At 36.4% G+C, this 21,943-nt stretch overlaps 1 protein-coding gene across 50 annotated transcripts in view; it reads left to right on the forward strand.

The window, feature by feature from the left end:
• Abi2 (abl-interactor 2) overlaps positions 1-21,943 on the forward strand; it is a 169,821-nt gene that overhangs the window by 38,079 nt on the left and 109,799 nt on the right. For 8 of the 50 annotated variants that reach the window (XM_087564924.1, XM_087564933.1, XM_087564926.1 and 5 more), the window contains exons 4-9: positions 571-588; positions 5,232-5,329; positions 8,517-8,663; positions 9,270-9,394; positions 11,104-11,286; positions 14,065-14,223. In XM_087564924.1, the coding sequence (XP_087421050.1) occupies positions 571-588; positions 5,232-5,329; positions 8,517-8,663; positions 9,270-9,394; positions 11,104-11,286; positions 14,065-14,223 (730 nt within the window). 50 annotated transcript variants of the gene reach the window in all.

Here is a 21,943-nt window from a genome sequence, read left to right on the forward strand (position 1 = left end):
TTAATTTTATAGTTGATTCCTATACATTTTAATGACTAATTAAAGCATATTAAAATAGGATATGTAACTAAATGTATAATTAAACTGTAATTTGTTTTAACTTGGGGAAAGTTGGTTGAAGACTAACAGTTGCTAATAGAATGTTATAGGCTGCTACCAGAATCTGATGCCAAAAGATACTTGGAATATAAAAGATTTGTCTTTGCCTGTTTATATAATAAAAAGGTGATTCTTTTGTATAATTATTTTTTAATCCTTAAAATAAAATATTTTTCTTTTAGGACTATAGCCTCTGTTGTTTGTAATGTAGTGTTTGCTAATTTGAAGAACTCTTTAAAGGATTTAAAGTTTTGAATAAACACTTGTCTTATATCATCAAGGAAACTCCTGTCCATGACACATCTGCTTAACCACTCTTTCTATGATCTACTGAAACATTATTCTGTGAATGCTGATTGCTTAACTTGTTTTTCTTTGTTTTCTTTCTTTTGTCTTCACATCCTGAAGTCCAACTAACCTTTCAATGCTTTTCTTCCTTACCTCTTTTATTTGCTCCATTTATGCATTAAGTGGTTGCTTAGATTTAAGGTAAGAGATTCCAGGGCTGGATTTCCATTCTGTGTTCTTATGTAGAATATTACATATGGGGAGTAAAGAGATATTTTGCATTTGGCCTTTTAGAACCAACAAATTAGTCCTATTTATTTATTATTTAGGTCTGGCAACTTTGTTGTATGTCCTTATGCTCCCTGAGAGTAGATATTTTTGTCCATTTTGTTCACTGCCCTGTTCTTTGTGCCTAGAACAGTACCAATTACCCATTAGATATTAGTATTTCAAGTATTTGCTGAATGAATGGGTGCTTTTATGAAACTGAAATATAAATTGTATTGTTATAAAGTGTTAAGAGATAAAATTGCTAGATTTTTATAAATGTTGAAATTTTGTTATTGATTGGAGGGCCAACTAATATACTCTATTGAACCCTCCCCCTGTGTAATGGCTTTTTATTCTATAAATGGTGTGCTTAATTATGTGGTTTGTCATTATCTTCTGACTTCTAATTAAAAACTTGAGTAGCAAAAAATATCATGTCGTATGCCTTTCTTAAGTTGCAGTACATTTTTCAAAAGAATGAGTCTTTTTAAAATATTTGTATAAAATATATTTCAATATAATCTCACCTTAAGTCTTTTTAAAAGTGAATATTATTTGTATATACAACATTCCAAAGTTTATGATAATGCTTAAGAAATACAATAAGAACTAGAGATGAGGTCTGGAAGGTATTTCACAGTGCTAGAACACTAGCCTAGAATGTAGAAGACCCTGGTTCAGTAGAAACCAATCAGCCAAACAAATAAGAAACCCCACACAACCAAGATAAAACTGGTGCTGTTTAAGGATCCATGATAAAAACATTCCAAGTAATTGAAGACACCTGTCAGATACAGTGTCACTAAGGGATTTTCACCAGTCTTACCATTTCTTTTTTCTTTTGTTTTTTGTTTTTGTTTTTTTTTCCTAGACAGGGCTTCTTTTGCTGTCCTGGAACTTTCTGTGTGTGAGGTCAGCCTGCCTCTGCTGGGTCTGAAGGTGTTTGCGCGCGCAAGCGTGCGTCACTGCCGCCCAGCAGCATTTCTTTTTCTTTCTTAGCCACATTCTCTCCTTTCTTTTCAAATATGTACTTTTCTGTTGCTTTTCAGTTTGGCATATCTTCAGTGTAGTCAGTGATAATCAGGATATAAGATGACTGTTTTACTTAGTATTAACCATGGCCATAAAAATTTTGCCTGACCATGGCAGGTGGTCCTGACAAAGGAAATAAAGTCACTGGAAAGTAGGCTCTAAGCCTTTACTTTGCTGGTAACCCAGGAATGTGGAATTGTGGGAAGATTTCTTCTGTTTAAAATGGCTAAATTACAGTGAACTAGACTTAAAAAAGGCAGGCAGTATTCATTGGTTCTTGCTCTGTTAATATACAAAGTGGTAACAGTGTCCAGAAATATTAAAAGAAGAAAAAGAAATAGGTCCTTTGCTCTTAGTGGTTAGCCTGTTGCCTAGGCTATTCCTCCATGCTTCTTTAAGTTTCTAGGATGGGCAGTGTTTCTCTTTTGACCTTGAACATATTCTCTATATGGTTCTGTAGAGAAGGATAATGTTGGACAGGAAATTACGGACTTGGCCTGTCTTCTTCCCCTTCCTCTAATCCATGTATAGATACAAATTATACATAATCCTTCTTTCCTTCTGTATTTAATTTTTTTAAAGATAATCAAGCCACAGCTTTGAGCATATTAAGTATGAATTCAAATACTGAATTCTACATTTAGCCCCAGAGCCTTTCTTTTTAGGGTCCCATGAAGTCTACGCTGGTTTTGAATTCACTGTGTAGCTGAAGCTGGCCTTGAACTCTTGCTACTTTTGTCTCAACTTCTAAGTGCTGAAATTATGGACATGTCCCTGTAATTGCTTTTTCATTTGTTTTGACTCCCTCCTTTCACTTTGCCCCTGTTGTTTCCACTCAGCTCAGATTTCTTTGTGAAACATTCTGTTGTGGAACACTCTTACCATCTTGACTCAGAGCAGTTAATGGTTTTCCATCCATATGAGACCTTCACAAAATTATGCTTGCTAACATCTTTCTTGGAATGCTGAGGAGAGCTCGAGGGTAGTTCATGAGGTAGCTCTGCAGGGCCTTGTTCTTCCTAAGGATATGCAAGTGTTTAACAATGTCTGAGGATACTTGGTGGATGGTGTAGGTGCCTGTAAGTTGTTCAAGCTCCTGTAAGCAATCCCTTACTCAGGCTTCTGTAGGTAATTCCAATTACCAGTTCATCAAGCCAGACTTGGATGAAACCCTCTTCTCAGTTTGTTGTTACCATATCCCATTCTAGGATGGATAGACATTTATTTATATCTTTCTAGAAAAAGTGACACACACCGCCTTCCCCTAACAATTTCTTTTCGCACTGCTACTTTAAAAATTTTTTTGTAGAGATAGTTCTTTCTTTTAAACATGACTCATATATATATATGTATATACACACACACGTATGTATGTATATATGCACATATATGCATATGTGTGTATATATAGTATTTATATTCCTTTTATAGACCACTTTACTGTTTTTTTTCCTTTTGAGCTTTTTTTGTATATATATTCTAAGACTTTGAGAAGGTACTGCAATTTAAATAAAAGCACTGTACAAATTGAAATAAAAAATATAGTTGAAAGTTATTTTCAAGTATCTTTGCTATCCCATGTATAGAATAAAATTTTCTTTTATTCCTTTTCTATTCTTGCTCCTCTCCTTCCTGTTCCTAGCAAATTGAACTGTAGTTTAGTGTTTGGTTCACTTCTCCCCATCACTTATCATAACTTTGGGTTTTGTGTTGTTTAAGGTTGAGCTTAAAGGACTTTTGTTACTACTCAAATCTTGTGGTATCATTAAATCAAGACAATGCAGTTTTTAAAAGCTATGGTGGTTATTTGTTTTACTTACAAAATTTTCTTCAAATGTGAATTGATTTTTTTGAAAGTGTCTTCTGACATTTTAAAGATAAAATTCCCATACCCTCTGTTTATTAAGAGGGAGATAGCAAGGGTAATTTATTTCTTACTTGATAATTTGTATTTACTGTTTGAAAGCAACAGCAAAAGATTACACACAAATGCTTTACTTTAAAAATAATAACATTTCAAAGGTACCATTTGTCATTAAAGATCATTTTAACATCACACACAACTTGTTCACTGGGCTATTCATTTGAAGAATTTATTGCTTGATATATTATTTCTTGCCTGCTTGGATAATTAACAATTATTATTTTAGAACTTAAAAAATATCCACCGAAGTCAGAGTTAATTTTGACAGCTTTAGTACTATGTGACATAATTAAGATTTGTTTTCACAAAATTTATATTTTAAAATTAGCCAGGTGTGGTGGTGCAGCCTTTAATCTTAACACCTGGGAGGAGGCAGAGACAGGCTGATCTCTGTGAGTTCAAGGCCAGCCTGGTTTATATATAGTTAGTTTCAGGCTAGCTAAGGCTTCATAGCTATATATATATGTATATTAATATATATTAAAATTGTAAATCTGTTCCAACTTCAGTGGTATAATATCTTACTCTTTCATGTTGTAAGTATAACATTTTAATTCTGAAGATAGTATGAGAAATTTGAGATTCTTTGTGTAAATGTGTTTGTGAAGATGGCAATGCAAAATAATAGGGACTTAAAAAGGAGCATGCATGAATCTACTTTGTGAATAGTATTCTAACCTTTTGGTCTCAAACAATGTGAAGTTGCATTGCACTGTATTCCTTACTGACTCCTTATAACTGGATTTTTAGGGGTTTCTCTACAAGTACTGACATATTCCTTAGATGACATAATTAGTCCCAGATTGTCCATCTTTTCTGTATTTGAAATTTCATTTTGGAATAGATTTATGAATGCAGTCATGGTCCATCTCTGACTTAGGACTGACTATGTTACACTGTTTCATGCATCAACTAGCCTTCAGTTTGGGCTTTAGTGTATTTAATTCCCACTAGAAATCACACAGTGATAGTGGCTTTTGTGTTCTCAGTGATGGGTTACCTCAGCCCTAACATTGTGTTTCAGATACTTAGGAAAGTGCCTTGAACTTCTAGCAGCTTTAAGGTAGGTGATTTCCTCATAAGAAGAACATTAAATCTAAATTGTGAGAGTGACTCCCAAGTTGAAAGAGCTGAACTTTTTTTTTTGTATATCATACAATTTATCTGTATATTTTCCAATTATAACTGAGTATATGCATAACTGCATATTTTTAGTTGGAAATTTGTTTTATGATATACTTGTTATATAAAGAAAACAATTCCCCAAAGAATTGATTAAAGGGCTTATTGTTTTTAATTGAGCTTTTTGTTATCACTAAAGGTTTTAGAATTATACTATTTAATTGTAGCCGAATGTAATATCAAATAGTCTAACCAGTGATCTGTTGGTGTGATGGCCTAATGGCAAATAAATTTTTTACTACAAGTTTAAAATAATTTGGAAAATCCTATTAGGAAGAGTCCTTTGAGTACAACTGTAGAATAGTAGAGTAGGAATTGCATACAAATTGCATGGCCTCTAATTTTTTTCTTATTTAAACCTTCCCCTCTTTATTTTCCAAAAGCAACTTATTTCACTGCAAGAAGTTAAATTGTTTTTTTTCAACATTTTTTTTAGGTGAGTACCCAGAATATGAAGATGGGTGGACTGCCACGTACAACACCTCCAACTCAGAAGCCCCCAAGTCCCCCTATGTCAGGGAAGGGGACACTTGGGTAAGTATATAATTATATGAAACCATAGAAAAATAACAGAAAAAAAACTGTTGTGTTAAAAAAAAAAAACCCAACAGCCTCTATGTAAATTGTAGAGAGACTTTTGGTAATGTTACCTTTTATGTGTAACTTTTTTCTGATATGCATATCTTTTTACTTTAAAAGTGGTTGTTTAGAAATTATTTTTGTAGTGATTTTTACATCAAGACAAAAATCCTAGCCTAAATTCATGGTTAATTATAAAGTCAAGTCTACCTTTTTCTTGAAAATTGTCATGATCTGTTTCTATTACAGTTGAGTTTATCAGGCTGTCCTTGTCCAAGAGGCCATGTGAATTATAATGTAACTTGTTAGGATATTTTTGAGTTGTGATTTGGGTTCTGGAGTTAAATATATTACAAATATTGACAGAAGGAAAGTGTGACATTTTTCTTGCACCGTATCCTAGGTTTATGATTGAGGCTTGGGTTCAGTGGTGTAGTATAATTCAGAAGCCAGTTGGCTGAAATTCTGGTTTAGCTCTACTGTATGTTCTAAGGTCCTCTAGTCAGTTTGTCAACATTTAGTTTTTTTTTTTTTTATCTGAAAAGGGAGTGAGTGCTACTTTATTCTCTATCAACTTTTGTACTACAAAATGGGTCTTGAGAAATGTAACAGACAAGATGCTTTTGGAACCATCATCTTTGTGATATTTTTTCAAAAAACAAACAACAACAACAACAACAACAAAAAATACCAAAAAGCAAAAAGATAAGAACCCACAAGAAGAAAACCCCAAACAAATAAGCAAACTCCTAATCCCCCATCAAAACTCAGTCAAGCAATTTGGATTTGCAGGGACAGAGGCAAGTTGGTGGGGGATAACGCTGGAAAGAAACAATCTGACCAGTGGAGAACCAAACATAAAAATGTAACATAAAACATAAAAATGTTTTAATAATGAGTTTATTGTATTTGTTGAGGCCAGGATGTCACTATATAGTATAGTATGTATTGGCCTTGAACTCTTGATTCCCCTTCCTCAAGCTCTGGAATGCTAGGATTTCAAGTTTGTGTCTGTAACTCAGTTTTGGCAGTTTAGATAATTCCATTTATCTGAAATGATCTTTTTGTTCTTAAAAAGGAATGCATCTAGCAGGTCAAGTAAGGTTTAGATTTCGGAGTGTATAAAATGCTCGCAGAGTGTGACGGCTGCAGGGGAGCATTTGCGGTGCTTTTCTTGAGTGTGCCACCTAATGGGGTTTGTTAAGGTTTAGGTTAAGATTGTTATCAAGTAAGCATTTGGTAAAATTAAAGCTTCTTTTGCGCTCAGATGATTTTGAATGTATATATTCATGTGCTAGTCAGGCCTGCATTTCTTGGGTATTAGCAGGAGTTTAGCTGCTCCTTGATCCATTTGATGGTCCTGGGCTGCTGCTGTAGTCTTTCTCTAGTTACCATGGCATTCCTCTTCCTCCTGCTCTTTTTTTTTTTTTAAACTTCTTTAACCTTGTTCATATCACTGTTTTTTTGTGTGTATGTTTTTTGTTTTTGTATAGCTCTTAGGTAAGTGAAGTTAGAATGGAAAGTTTTAGTGTGTAGAAAACATTGTCAAAAAGTAGAGTTTAGAAATTAATTTCCTGACACAAATATCATATATACCAACATATCATATATTATGCCATATATTATAATTTATTTAATTTAAATTAATTAAATGAATTTATCTGTAATTTGTTTACAAATGTACATTCTAATTTCAGAGATGGTTGATTTGTGTTTTTGAGACAGGATCCCTCTGCGTAAAACCCCTGGCTGTCTTGGAGCTCTCTTTGTAGACCAGACTGGCCTCAAACTCACAGAGAGCTGCCTGCCTCTGCCTCTGGAGTGCTGAGATTCAAGGCTATGGCACCACCGCCCAGCTGATTGTTGAATACTTAAAAAATATTTTTAGTTCAAAGTCCTGGTCTTTCTCCCTTTCCTTTTGACATAATAGTAGATAAAATGTCCCTTATTTATTTTGAGTTGTTAATTATTTTGTTTGAGGGAAGTTTGAAAAACAATATTATGTGCTGAGTGGTGGTAGTGCACACCTTTAGTCCCAGTACTCAGGAAGAGGTGGAACTCTGAGTTGGAGGTCAGCCTGGTCTACAGTGTAAGTTCCAGTAGCCAGGGCTACACAGAGAAAGCCTCTCTCAGAAAAAAAATCTCGTTCAAAGTCACTGAGCTGTAAACCTGAGTGGCGAACCTCGTGGGGAGTGAATGACTGAGAAATACAAGAGCAATTGAGCAGCATCCTCTTATAAGAGAAGGAAGCTGTTTTTACATTTCATTCCTTGGGATGCTAAGTTCCTTTAAAGTTGTAATCTCATCAGCAAGCTATTGTCTTGAAGGATTTGTTCACTTAACAAGGACTGAATGAATGCTAACTGCTCCAGGAAGTGTCTTATGGCCTGTTATTTTCCTTTCTGAGGTTTTTCATTTGCTTCGTTTGAAAGGAGTATTTGGGAAAGGGGAAACAATTTTTTTTTAATAACATCTGGTTTGGGTTTTATAACTAAGAAGGACTTAGGTGTAGTCTTTTAAAGTTTCTTATCAATGTTGAACTCTGAGGAGAAGAGGTTAAGGTGAAGTTGAAGGTTGTAAAAAAGAAAAAATGAAATTAAATAGTGCATCTTCTAAGTATCAATATACCTTTAATTTCTTTGTGTTTAGTGTATAAAAAGGGGAATGAGTTACACCTGGTACTGATCATAATGTGGAGTTTGTGACTCTAAAAATCAATATTTGTTATCTATATTTTTAAATATCTATGGTTAGGGAGAGAGAGGAGAAGAAGATAATTAGTGCATTCATTCAGTGCATTTGGGAGATTTTGACATGATTCTAAAATAATTAAAATTCTTCTAAGAAAAGAGTAGAGTCTAGAAAACATTGGCCTAAACAATGGAAAACTTCTGTGTTTTCTGCAAATAACTGAACAAAATTACATTAGTATAGGGATGAGGCTGGAGACTGAAATTTACACTACATACTCCCCAGAACTCTCTCTACTGGTAGAAGAGTTATATTGAAGGACAGACAAATTGATAGCTGGGTTAAACCACATTTCCTCTTTCTGCTTACAAATTGTGTTTCACTGGCAACTCTGAAATCACCGTGCCGGAGCTCGGTTAATCACACGATACATACGCTCTTCTCTTTGTAGGCGGCACTCCCCCTATCGAACACTGGAGCCAGTGCGTCCTCCAGTGGTACCAAATGATTACGTACCTAGCCCAACCCGTAATATGGCTCCCTCGCAGCAGAGCCCTGTGAGGACAGCTTCTGTGAATCAAAGAAATCGAACTTACAGGTATTTCCTCTACCTCAGCGCAAACACGATGGTCAGAGTACCATAATCTCTTCAGATACCTTCAGTTAATCTCTCTCATTTTCCAAGCACTAAGTTCTTTTTCTCACTCTACTCTCCCAAACCTCATCTAATTCTTCCTCTCTCTCCTCATGTTCTGGGGCAACTTTGAACAGCCAGGAAGGTGAAAAAGACATCCTAGAGATAAACTTAAGTTAATCTAAAAACCGTTACTAACCAGGAACAGCAATTGCAAGTTATTTTTTGGTGGAGATTTACAGATAAAAAACTATTCATAATAAAATGTTAGTATATCACCATGCCATTACAAACCGAAATAAAATAATTTAGTAAAATTTACTAAAAGCTTCTTTAGATAGGTATTAAGCCCTTACATTTATAGGGAATTTACTTAAATTCTTTTTATAAGATAGATTTTATAAATAGGTATCAAAACAAGTTTACTGAACTCAAGAGTTTCTCCTTATCTATCAAGGACTTCATATTTGAAATGGAAGCCTTTCTTGTAGCTATGGCCGCTTCAGAAATGTGTGGGACCCCTGATGCTGTGCTCGCTGTCTCACACTTCCGTGGCTCTTCCTTCTTCAGCAGCAGTGGGAGCAGTGGAGGAAGCCACCCAAGTAGTCGGAGCAGCAGTCGGGAGAACAGCGGAAGCGGGAGTGTGGGGGTTCCCATCGCTGTTCCTACTCCGTCTCCTCCTAGCGTCTTTCCAGGTAAAGCATTAATGGTCATTTGTTTGGTTTTATTTTGTGAATTTGAATTTAATTTGTTACTGAATTTAGTGAGTTTTCGTGTGTGTGTGTGTGTGTGTGTGTGTGTGTGTGTGTGTGTGTGTGTGTGAGAGAGAGAGAGAGAGAGAGAGAGAGAGAGATTTGGTGGCTGTTAAACCCAGAGAGAGAGAGAGAGAGAGAGAGAGAGAGAGAGAGAGAGAGAGAGAGAGAGAGAGAGAGAGATTTGGTGGCTGTTAAACCCAGAGTCTCCTAAGATGAGTTTTCTTCTTAATGAAAATTTTAAAGAAGACTTCCATAGCACTCCATATGTGTGTGACAAGTCTACATACCCAGCTGATCTTCATGGCCTTGCTATCGTTCTGCTTTGTTCCTTGTCTTATGTCCTTGGTGATAATAGTTCAGTTGGTGCTTTGAGGTTTCATGGTCATTATTATATGAGCTACTTCTTTACTTTCAGTTTGTATTATAACTGCATTTTCTTGGAAGTGGTGAAGACATGGTTTGAGAATCATTTTGATAACAAAGGATGGGAAATGTAAATTTAGAGGAGCATTAGAATCTAGCAGTTTCTGAAAAACTATTTCTTCCATTCCTGAAACAGAAAGATACAGTTGTTGATTTGAAGACACAGAGTTTGAATTTATTTTAAAAGCATGATCATAAAAACATCGAGAGAGCAGCTGAAGGGACAGCTGATGGATTCAGAGTCCCTACTGCTCTTGTAGAAGACCCAGGCTTGGTTTCAGCACCCAACTAGGTGGTTCACAACTGCCTTTAACTCCAGCTCCAAAAGATTCTAACGCCCTCTTCTGGCTTCTGGAAATCTGTATGCACACTTGCACACTGCATGCACACATAAACTCTTTCAGGCTTCAACACGTGTAAAAAAAAATCTTTAGTAAAAAAAAAACCCAGCAAGAGAAGTCAGGTGTGTTGGCACACCCTTTTACCCAGCATTCAGGAGGTAGAGGCAGCCCTTGCTGGCTCTTGAGTTTCATGCCAGCCTGTTCTACAGAGTGAGTTCCAGGACAGCCAAGCTCCACAGAGACACCCTGTCTCCAAAAATCAAAAATCAAGCCAAACTAAACCAAACCAAACCCTAAACCCAGCAAGATAGAATGTTACATAGTAGATTGTGTTTCACTGTAATCCCAACATGCATAGGCTAAGGCAGGAGAATAGCCATCTAAGAGCCAAAGGACTATGTAGTGAGAAGTCCTGTTTCCAAAAACAAAACAACAGATTTAATTTTAATAATAACAAATAGTACCTTTTAACAAAAGTCACATGACATGGTATGCATGATTAAACAAGCATGTTTTTTGAATTGCTAAACTATTGTTTGGAATATGTCTGTTGTAATTCTAAAAGAATACTGTTGCTTTACTATAGTTTTATATACTTAGAACATTTCATGATAAAAATAACTATATACAGAAAGCAGTTTTCTTCTAAGTTAGTAACTTTCAGGTAAAAAGGAAGGCTTGTTTAAAACTAATCAACATTTTTCTACACTACCCTGAGCATCTTGAACTATTTGTTGCTCATCTAATGACCTTAACCATTCTTTTCTCAGTGCTTTATTCTTTTGGCTAGTGTTAAGCACTGAATACTCTCAATATTCCAGTGCTTCTTCTAATGCTAATGTGACTGCCTTATTAATGCTGCCTCTTACTCCTCTTTCCCATCAGCCCCTGCTGGCTCTGCTGGCACTCCTCCCCTTCCTGCTACTTCTGCATCTGTCCCCACCCCTCTTGTTCCTGCTACTGTTCCCTCCTCCACTGCCCCAGACGCTGCTGCTGGGGGTGCACAGACCCTTGCTGATGGCTTCACTTCTCCAACTCCCCCTGTTATTTCTTCTAACCCCCCCACAGGTGAGTATTGGCATGGCAGACAGATCCAGTCATCTGGGCACTCTTTCCTGAAACTCCAGCTTCATATTTGTTGGTTTGGCTTTACTTTGTATTTTTTTTAAATGAAGATAAATATTTGAAACAGAGAGTAACATGTGAACAAAGAATTTACTGAGAAAAATGGGGTAAAGTCTGTGATACATTTGTCCAGTAAAGAGGCATAAACATTAGCATTACTTTATTCTGTTAAATATTTGTCAACTTAGTATGGTGTCAACTTCTGCATAGTTTTGAAAACTTAACATTAGAACTATTACTTGATATAGCTTGGTCAGTAAAGTGCTTGCTATGCAAGCATGAGAACTTGAGTTCTATCCCAGGACCAACATAAATAGCAGGTATGGTGGTGTGTGTCTGTAATTCCAGTGATGGGGAGCTGAAGCAGGTGGGTTCCTGGGGCTTGCTGACTAGTCAGACTAGTCCAAGGGTAAGTGCCAGGTCTGAGTGAGAGACATTGTTTAAAAATACAAGGTTAAGGCCCCTGAGGACTAACACCAAAGGTTGACCACTCTGCATGCTCAAGTGCTCACATGCACATAGACCACCTGTGCTGCGACTGCACACCAGCGCTATTACTATAGCTTAAGGGATTCACAAAAACAAACATGACAGTTGGAAAAACATTTTTACATTTATTTATTTTATGTATATGAGTACACTGAAACTGTTTTCAGACACACCAGAAGAGGCCATCGGATCAATCCTGTAACAAATGGTTGTGAGCCACCATGTGGTTGCTGGGAATTGAATTCAAGACCTCTCTCTGGTAGAGCAGTCAGTGCTCTTAACTTCTGAGCCATCTCTCCAGCCCCTGAAAATTATATTTTAATGCAGTATTTTTATATACTAGCCAGACAACCAGAGTTTGGATCCTTGGGACCCATATGGTGTAGAGAGAACCAGGTTGTATAAATTGTTCTCTAATCTACACACACACACACACACACACACACACACACACACACACACTCTTACTCTCTGTGTGGTATGAATGTGCCCTCCGTATAAATAAATTTAATCATCTATAGCTTTTTGAAGATCGTGCTTTCTCCCTATTGTCTTCCCCCTCTTACCCTCATGGTACAGCATCTCCTCCTCTTCCCTGTTTTTCTGACACTCCCTTCTTCCCATGCCTTGTGGCTTGCTGGTGTTCTTTGATGGGTGTTCTAATACTCTGTTATAAGAGGACCCCTGGCTGAGTGGGCACCAAGTGAGGAGAAAGGCAAGTTGGATTTAGGGTTTGAATTATATTAGGAAACTGGGTGGATTAGGAAAGTATGTTTCCAGTTGATGTTAGCAGTGAATAATTCTGAAGAGGTAAAATAGGTTGAAGTGAGTAAGAAACATGGATAGGTTTCTGGGGTGATGATAATTTTTGATTCAGACTTCATAAACTAATTTTAAGACATAATCTAGCCATAAGAGGATAAGTATATTGAATTGTGTAAAGATGGGGTTGACCTGGCATTAAAGCAGCAAGTGTTTGTTGAAATTCTGTTTCCTTTTTTTTTTTTTTTTTTTTTTTTTTTGGGTTCTTTTTTTCGGAGCTGGGGACCGAACCCAGGGCCTTGCGCTTCCTAGGTAAGCGCTCTACCACTGAGCTAAATCCCCAGCCCCTTCTGTTTCCTTTTAAACAGTGCTTTTTTGTTAGCTTATCTCTACCTGTTTAAGAATATGACTGTATCAAACATTTTTCTTTGCTCTTTTTTTTTGCTTTCCCAAAATTTGATTCTTTGTTTAGTCTCCAATGTTTAGTATCTGCTTTAAATGATTATTTTTTGGAGAGGAGAAGGAAACTTAATCTCTTTTGTGTCCTCGAACAATACTGTAGACTAGATTATTTATAAATTATATTAGTCTGGCTATATTATATATTAGTTCTGAAGACAGAATATCTAGTATCAAGGTTTCTTACCTGGTGAGAGACTGTGTACATAGGATAGGAAAGGAGAAAAATCCACTTTTGATAATGGCATTATTTATTTATAAGAACAGAACCCTCATGACCTAATCACTGTTTACAGCTGGTATACCAAGGCAGTGCTTCTCAACCTTCCTAATGCTGTGACCCTTTAATACTGTTCCTCATGTTGTGGTGACCCGAACCATAAAATTACTTCATAACTGTAATTTAAAAACTGTTATGAGCTGTAGTAGAGCTGGGCAGTGGTGGCGCATGCCTTTAATCCCTGTACTTGGGGTTTGGGTGGGCAGAAGCAGGTGGATCTCTGTGAGTTTGAGGCCATCCTGGTCTACAGAGTGAGTTTCAAAAAAGCAAGAGAACACACAGAGAAACCATGTCTCACAAAACCAAAAAAGAAAAGAAAAAAATATAATGTAGATAGATATATGATATGCAGACTATCTGATGTGTGGCCTCTGGGGTTGAGAATAGTTATACTGGAGACTTGGCATTGGGATACATTCTGTCTATACCAGAGGTGTACATTTTAATTAATTGTGCTTTTAAAACATAGTCAAATGATTAAAAGAAAGTAAAAATGTTAACTAGTTTTTGATGTAGATGTTACTTTCCCAAACGTAATATTTTGATTTTCCTACTTTTGTGCTTTAATACAGTATCAGCAGAGTAGTAGCTGTCACCTTGCATTAAGTTGGATTAAATAAATCTGTGATTTTTTCATAATCTTATTAGAATGGGAATGATGTACATAAGGAATTTCATTATCTGAGGCAAGTGTCTTTTAATAATGCATTTGTGTTCTGTCCATTTTCCAGGTCATCCTGTTCAGTTCTACAGCATGAATAGGCCTGCCTCTCGCCATACGCCACCCACAATAGGGGGCTCATTGCCCTATAGACGCCCTCCTTCCATAACTTCACAAACAAGCCTTCAGAATCAGATGAATGGAGGTCCTTTTTATAACCAGAATCCAGGTTAGATTTTCCTTTTGATGTTTCTTTTCATTTCTTTTGTATTGCACCATCAAAAACAAACAAAACCCCTTTGTTACATATAATTAGCCCGTACATACTATGTGTTTATCCTATACACATTTGGTAGTTTAGATTACTGTTGGATGGATAGAAGAATGAGTGAATACTGAGATTTTAATAACACCATGTTTTTGCTTTAAGATCAATACATGGTTTATATGTAAAGCTAAAGAGCTCCTCCCGCTGACCCCCAATGGAATGGTTTTCAGTGCCTAGTCATTTGCTTTTAAAAACTAATACTGGGGTTGGGGATTTAGCTCAGTGGTAGAGCACTTGCCTAGCGAGCGCAAGGCCCTGGGTTCGGTCCCCATCTCCAAAAAAAAAGAAAAAAAAAAAAGAAAAAAAAAACTAATACTGAATTGGGGCAGTGCTGGCGCACACCTTTAATCCCAGCACTTGGGAGGCAGAGGCAGGTGGATCGTTGAATTTGAAGCCAGTCTAGTCTATAGAATTAGTTCTAGGATGACTAGCTACACAGAGAAACCCTGTTTTGAAGAACCAAACCAAAACCAAACCAAACCAAAAAAACCCACCCAACTAGTACTAAGCTAGACATCCATGTGCTTATTTGTCACCTCAGCATTCTTTGGGCAGAGGCAAGGAGAGTAGCCAGTCTAGGCTGCAGAATGAGAGCCTGACTCGAGTGTATATATAAGAATAGTATATATACTCTTTTTGTATATATAGTATACAAAACTATTTTTTTAATGAGACATCACTGCTCTATGCATTACATCGAAGTTGGGTGTACATAAAGGTGTATTGCATTAGGTAGTCAAACTGTCTTAATACAGTTATTACATCAGACACTGTGATGGGGCTTAGAAATGGATTCAAATGTAACAGTTGAAATAAAGAATTGAATCATATCTTACAGAAAAGCTAACCTTGCACATTTAATGCTACATGTTACAGTATTTTGTTCATTCCCTGGAGAATGCAAGAGAAACTTTAGACATCTTGACTACATGAATATATTATGTTAACTGTTTTGTTTTTTTAATTTTTGCTAAGAGGTAATTAAGCCTGTGTGAGCTCCTGATTTAGGGGACAAATCATTTCATATCTCATAAGCATTGAATTTATGGAGTGGAAAATTTATGCTGTGGCTGCTACCTGTTAGTAAAACCTTAATTATGTTCTTTAGAAACTTGCAAAAGAAAAAAATGACTTTCTTTTTATCTGTTATCTCATTTGATTCACATATAGAAAATAAAATTGGTGATAGTTTTTAAATAACTTATTTTTTTATTTTATTTTATGTATATATAGGTGTTTTGCTTGCAAGTAGATATGTTTGTGTACCATGTATATTCCTAATGCCCACAGAAGCCAGAAGAGCGAGTTGTATCTCCTAAAACTGGACATACAGATAGTTGTGGATGCTGGGAATTGATTGAGTTTTGGTCCTCAGGAAAGAACAGTTGTGAACTTAATTGCTGAACATCTCTCAGTCCCAATATTGGTGATCAGTCATATATATTTTGACCGTGAAACCAAAGTCAAGGTGTTTTTTTTGTTTGCTTGTTTTTCAAGATAGGGTTCTCTGTGGAGCTGGCTGTCCTAGATGTAGCTCTGTGGACCATGCTGGCCTTGAACTCAGAGATCTGCCTGCCCTGGCCTTTGAGTGCTGGCATTGAAAGTGTGTGCCATTCAGTATTTTTTGATTCTGTATTTCATGCTTTTTCTATTGTCATGTCCTATTGACCTTCAAATTAAAAGGATTTTTGGTTTTTCTTTTTCTTTTTGTTTTCACCTGATAGGCCGTCTCTGGTTTTGGTAGAGGGGAAAAAGGAGGAAGGGAAGACTTTATTATAGTATAAGATATGCTGGTGTTGGAGTCCTTGTTGGTCTTTATGTAGTGTTCTGAGAAAATTGTTCAAAAATACTGTTGAATATCAAATGAAACCTTTCTTTCTTTTTCCAAGTTTTCCGCTGTTCCGGGCTCCTCTCATATATTGGATGCTGTATTTGTAGTTTAGTCAGTGCAAAATGCAGTTATAGCCACCTAAATGCCTTGATTGAAATATTAGTCTTTTCATGCTTAGTGTTTTAGGCTGTTTTTTCTTAAAATTTATTTTCATCTTAAATATTGCCAGAATATATCACATATTCTGCTTCTAGTTGTGTTTTCCAAATTTGCATTAGAAGTATTTTTTTTCTGAAATTACTCTCTCCCACTTTAAAAGATATAATATCTTATTTAGACAGGTTTTGAATTTGTGGTTTCACATCTTTCTCCTGCCTTACCCTCCTGAGTAGGGTGCATGATCTCACGGCTGGCCGTTACATGCATTGTTTATTTCGTCCTTCAGTTTTAGTTTATTAGTTACAGCTTACTTAATAGTTTCGTGAAAGATGGGCTAGCTCTATTGGGTATTTGTAAAGTACCGCATATAGTCCTTTTCTTACTTTACTTAAAGGTGTGAAACAATGATGTTAATCCAAAATGGTTAAATCCATAATGAGGTTGGGTTGCAGCTTTGATAACAGATGTACAAAGAACTTAGTAAGAATATGGAAGGAATATTTTATTCTGCATGTATATATTCAGTAGTTCTATGAGACCTATATAGGTAAGATTTGACACATGTTTAAATACGTGTTTCATGTATTTAATTTTTAAGTCCTAAGGATTGAGTCTAGGGTTTTGTGTTAGGCAAGTGCTCTAATGTTAGTGTTAGGCTTGTATCTCTAATGCACTAAAGATTTCATATTTCAATCAGATTCATATATGCCAAATATATTTTAAAGTAAAATTAAATCATTAGGTAGGGATTTTAATCTTAAGTATTTTACACACTCAAGGAACTAAGGTGAATTGGAATTCTTGGGGCTATGAGAAGTAGCTCAGTTGTGACTGTATTTTCTGTATTCTAAGTTTCTTCTTTTAGAATTTGGTAACTTTAAAGAAGACAATTGCTCTGTTAATCAGAGTGCTTTTTAAACCTAATTTAGAAAACAGAACAAAACTATTGTTCCTCTAGAGGGAGAAGTCTGTGGCATTTGAACCATGATCCTTGAGTGTGCTGGGCAGATGTTGTCTTTGTCCTGTACCTCAACCCCACGCATGTCTTTGTTCTTTGACAGTTCTTTGGTAAGACTTAATGCTTAGTGAATCATTTTGTGAACATGATGCCCGTATGAGCCCATATTTTTCAGTCAGAGCTTTGCCATGGATGCATGCTTCTGAAGAATGAAGTTTGACATGGCAGTGGGGTTCTGTAGGGTGTAAGTTTGACAGCATTCCCACTAATGTACAGTTTGTTTTGAGTCTGATAAAGGGCAGGCTAACAGGGATAAAGCATGGAATGAGAGTGCCAAGTTCAAGCTAGAAGGTATTGTATTCCACTGAGAGCATTTTAGAAGCAAGTTACTGAAGGAAACCTTCATTAGAACATAACTGAAACACTTGGGTCTCTGCTTATAAAATCAAGAAACTGATATTTAGATTTATTTGCCAACAGTGAAGAGTTAGAGAAATATAGTTACTAGTTATGTCTTCTTTAAGAATATAAAGCATCTTGTTATTAAAGAATGCATATATATCTACATATGGTTATTATATATACATTTAAACACATATAACAAACCTAGTTAATAAGACATTAATCACAATTTTCAAGTATGAAGCCGTTTATAGCAATTAACTTTCAATAACTAGTGTTTCTTAAACTAGAAGCTTTATGATCTTAAAGTGTTTAAACTCTTTTCCTTCCAGGGATATACAAAAAAGCAGTGAAAAGCAATGCTAGCATGAGTGGTGCTGCATCCTAGTCTCTAAGGGCAGGAGGTTAGGCAGAACAGCACAACTCCGCAGCAGACTAGAGCTTGACACTGCATACTAAATAAGGAGCCTTAGCCAGGGGGTTGGGGATTTAGCTCAGTGGTAGAGCTCTTGCCTAGCAAGTGCAAGGCCCTGGGTTGAGTCCCCAGCTCCGGAAAAAAAAGAAAAAGGAAAAAAAAAAAAAGGAGCCTTAGCCAGAAGCTGTGTTTGAGTGCTATTTTAGATAGTTCCTAGGAGAGGACCAGACCAAACCAAAAGCCCCACAGCTAAAAAGTCTTAAGTACATTCCCATTTGACCAGGTAAAACAAATAGATCCTTAGTATTGACTATTAAATGCAAAGTATATTTTTGGACTGTAAGTCATCATCAGCTAGGTTTAAATTCCTATTTTTGTTTTGTTTTTTGGCATAACAGCTTTTGCTGACTTTGTATTTGAAAAAGTATCAAATGATGTAATTAAAAAGAATGTTCTGGGGCTTGAGAGATGGCTCAGCGGTTAAGAGCACTGTCTGCTCTTCCAGAGGTCCTGAGTTCAATTTCCAGCAACCACATGGTGGCTCACAACCATCTGTAATGAGATCTGATGCCCTCTTCCCGTGTGTCTGAAGACAGCTATAGTGTACTCATACATACTAAATCAATCAATCAATCAATCAGTCAATCAATCAATTAAAAAAAAAGAATGTTCTGAGATGACAAGGTTATCAGTTCTTTGGTAACCCCAGTTGTATCATTAGATAGCTTCCTAATACTAATTACTCAAATTATTTTTTAAATTTTCCTTGTTCTAGGTTGATATTTATTTTAAAGAAATATAGTTTGAAATAAATTGCATCAGTTATTTTCCTCCTTGGAATATAAAATACCAACTAAATTTAATATGTAATAACTAAACATAATGTTGTTCATTGAATTCAGAAGTAGTTTTTTAAAAAAATGATACTGCTTATCTGTGGACATCCAAGAACTACAGCCTTTTTTGTTTTTAAAGATTTATTTATTTATTTTATGCACATGAGTACACTGTAGCTGTCTTCAGACACACCAGAAGAGGGCATCGGATCCCATTACAGATAGTCATGAGCCACCATGTAGGTGCTGGGAATTGAACTTAGGACCTCTGGAAAGAATAGTTAGTGTTCTTAACTGCTGAGCCATCTTTCCAGCCCCAGAAGCAATTCTTATTATGTTTATTTTACCTTTTTATAAGAATATTTATAAAGCTTGTAAAAATAAGATAAAAAAGTCTCACATCATTGGTTTAAATGCTATTGAATTGGATGTCTGAAGTATCAGATCTCAATGATGCTTCATAAGACCATAAGTCAGCAGGAAACTTAAGGCTTGTAAAGTCTGTTTCACCAGCACATTTATCCTTAAAGTCTGTTTTGTTGGGAATGCCTTTTACTTTTAGTATCGAATCTTGTTGTATACATAATAGTAGTCTCATTGATGCTCAGTTTAAGGTCTCTCTAGAATCTCAGCCACCTGGTAAATCTCTTTTCTCACTACACCACTGTATTTTTTTTCATTTTATTTAATGTGTATGGTGTTTTCTTGCATATATGTTAATGTATGTTACCCATAGGTGCCAGAACTGGACCCACTGAATTGGAATAGCGAACTACCATGCAGGTCCTGATAATTGAACCTGAGTCCTCTGGAGCAAGTGCTCTTATCGACTGAACCATGTCTCTAGCCTGTCACCATTGTATTTTTAAGAAAAATAATGTAACTCATTCTAAATTCAGACCTTTCAGTGGTTCCAAGGTAAAGGTCTTATCATATAAGGAGTCATCTTGGATAAATAATGGGAACATACAAGTTTATAAGGTTGCTTCCCATTTTTGTTTTGTTAATGAGGATGGAATAAAAGCCTTTGGCATACGAAGCATATGCTCTACTGTGAGCTGTGCCCAGCTTCTACTTGCCAATCTTTTCTGATCACAGGAATGCACAGAACCAGGTAGAACTGAATTCTGGTTAGATGAATTTTTGAAAATTTCCCAAGTAGCTTAGAAAAACTATTGTTTCAGAGTAATTCTTTTTTAGGAAGGTCTGGAATTGACTTTTGCAAGGCTGCTTTTGATGGTCTTCTTAAAAACATGATGGCCTTGTGTCTAGAAAAGAAGCATATTCATCCTTAAATATAATCTGAGCTGGGCTATGTTGGTGCAGGCCTTAAATCCCAGTGCTCCGGAGGCAAAGGCATCTGAGTTGGAGGCCAGTCTAGACTACAGAGTAAGTTCTAGGACACCCAGGGCTACACAAAGAAACTCCATCTTGACATTCCTGCTCCAATTAATAAGATCAATTTGCCCATGAAAGAAGACTGTTGTAAAGATTATGCACGTACTCCCCATCCAAGTACAAAAATCATTGTTTTTACTTAGTAGATAAACAATAACTGAAGAGAGATTTTTTTGAGAGGAAGTTAGTTAGTTAGTTAGTTAGTTAGTTAGTTAGTTTGTGCCTGCTACCAGGAGATGTTTGGTCTCACAGGATGTCTATGCACATGCAGTGTTCTTCTTTCCTGTGGTCCTATTGCCAAGTGCTGCTGTTTCTCTGTTGTAGCTGTTGTCTAGCTGCTTGTTGAAAGAGATCTTGTAGCTGTGTCAGCAGTAGACTCAATCTCCTGAGGCAAGGTCTTACTGCCAGGAAGTGAGATGTCAAGGAAAACCTAACTAAAGTTATCTTTTGAAGGAAGGAGCCAGTTTCGCAGGGTATGCTGGTTCCCTTCTATCTAGACACTCTACGGAGTGATCCGCTGAGCTGTTCCCCTGCTTTGTACTTGTTCTTGCTTCTCTTGTCCCACCATCAGTCATTACCCTCTCCTGACAGCTCCTGACTTTAGACTGGTTGATTTTTAATATATCCCACCAGATTTTCTTGTTGCCTTTCATTTCATTTAAGAAAATCTGTTTGATTTTACCAATGAAGACTCAGGAGCCAGATGCTGGGATACTTAGAAAGGCAGAGAAAGAACCTCAGCTGACATTCCAGAAGGAATCCCCTCTCTCATGGTCTCAAAAAACTTTTCAAATCAATGTCCTTTCCTTCTTCCTGTGTGTTTCTATATCCTTCCTGACTCTCTCTTGCTCTATGTTTTTTTTTTTTTCTTAATAATCCTATGTTCACTTGCTGTCAGCTGGTTGCTTTGGTTGCTTGCTCTGCTTCTTGACCTTTGGTTGACTTTATTTAATCCTGTTTGCAATAAACAGAAAGCTCTTGGATTATAAAGGTGTGTGCTAGGGCTGAGACACACTGCAGCTAAAAACAGGTTTTTCCAGTAAATAATACAATATTGGGGTTCACAGTGTGATGAAATATCTAGCAGCAATTATGTCAAGTATCTTTTTTTTTTTTTCCGGAGCTGGGGACCGAACCCAGGGCCTTGTGCTTGCTAGGCAAGCGCTCTACCACTGAGCTAAATCTCCACCCCCTATGTCAAGTATCTTTTTATTACCCTGTGCTTTTCCAGTACTCAATTACCAAGGTTAATGAGTTATTAGCTTCTTTACTTTTACTCCTACAGGCTAAAGAATATGTGAGTCCCTTTGCTCTTTCCTGTCCTTTTTATGCTAATTAAGTCAGTAGTTACCTGTGCTGGCTTACCTACAATGTTACTGATTTTTTTCTGTTTCTGGAACCTTCCTTGATTTGCTGTGTGCTAGGCTTAGATTAGGCTTTTGAAGAAAAGTCTTTCCTATTACTATGTGAAGTAGGGTTGCATTATCTGTTTTTTATATTCTATTTATGGATTAGATTCAAAGGATCTCATCATGGCATTTAAACAGAAAATGTAACATTAAGAATTTGTGGCAGAGTGACTTAAAAAATCAGTCTGTTTGTTGCCTCACAAACCACAGAAA

The sequence above is a fragment of the Rattus norvegicus genome, chromosome 9 (genome assembly GCF_021556685.1).
Source record: "Rattus norvegicus strain SHRSP/BbbUtx chromosome 9, alternate assembly SHRSP_T2T, whole genome shotgun sequence".
In the NCBI taxonomy this organism is placed as follows: Eukaryota; Metazoa; Chordata; class Mammalia; order Rodentia; family Muridae; genus Rattus; species Rattus norvegicus.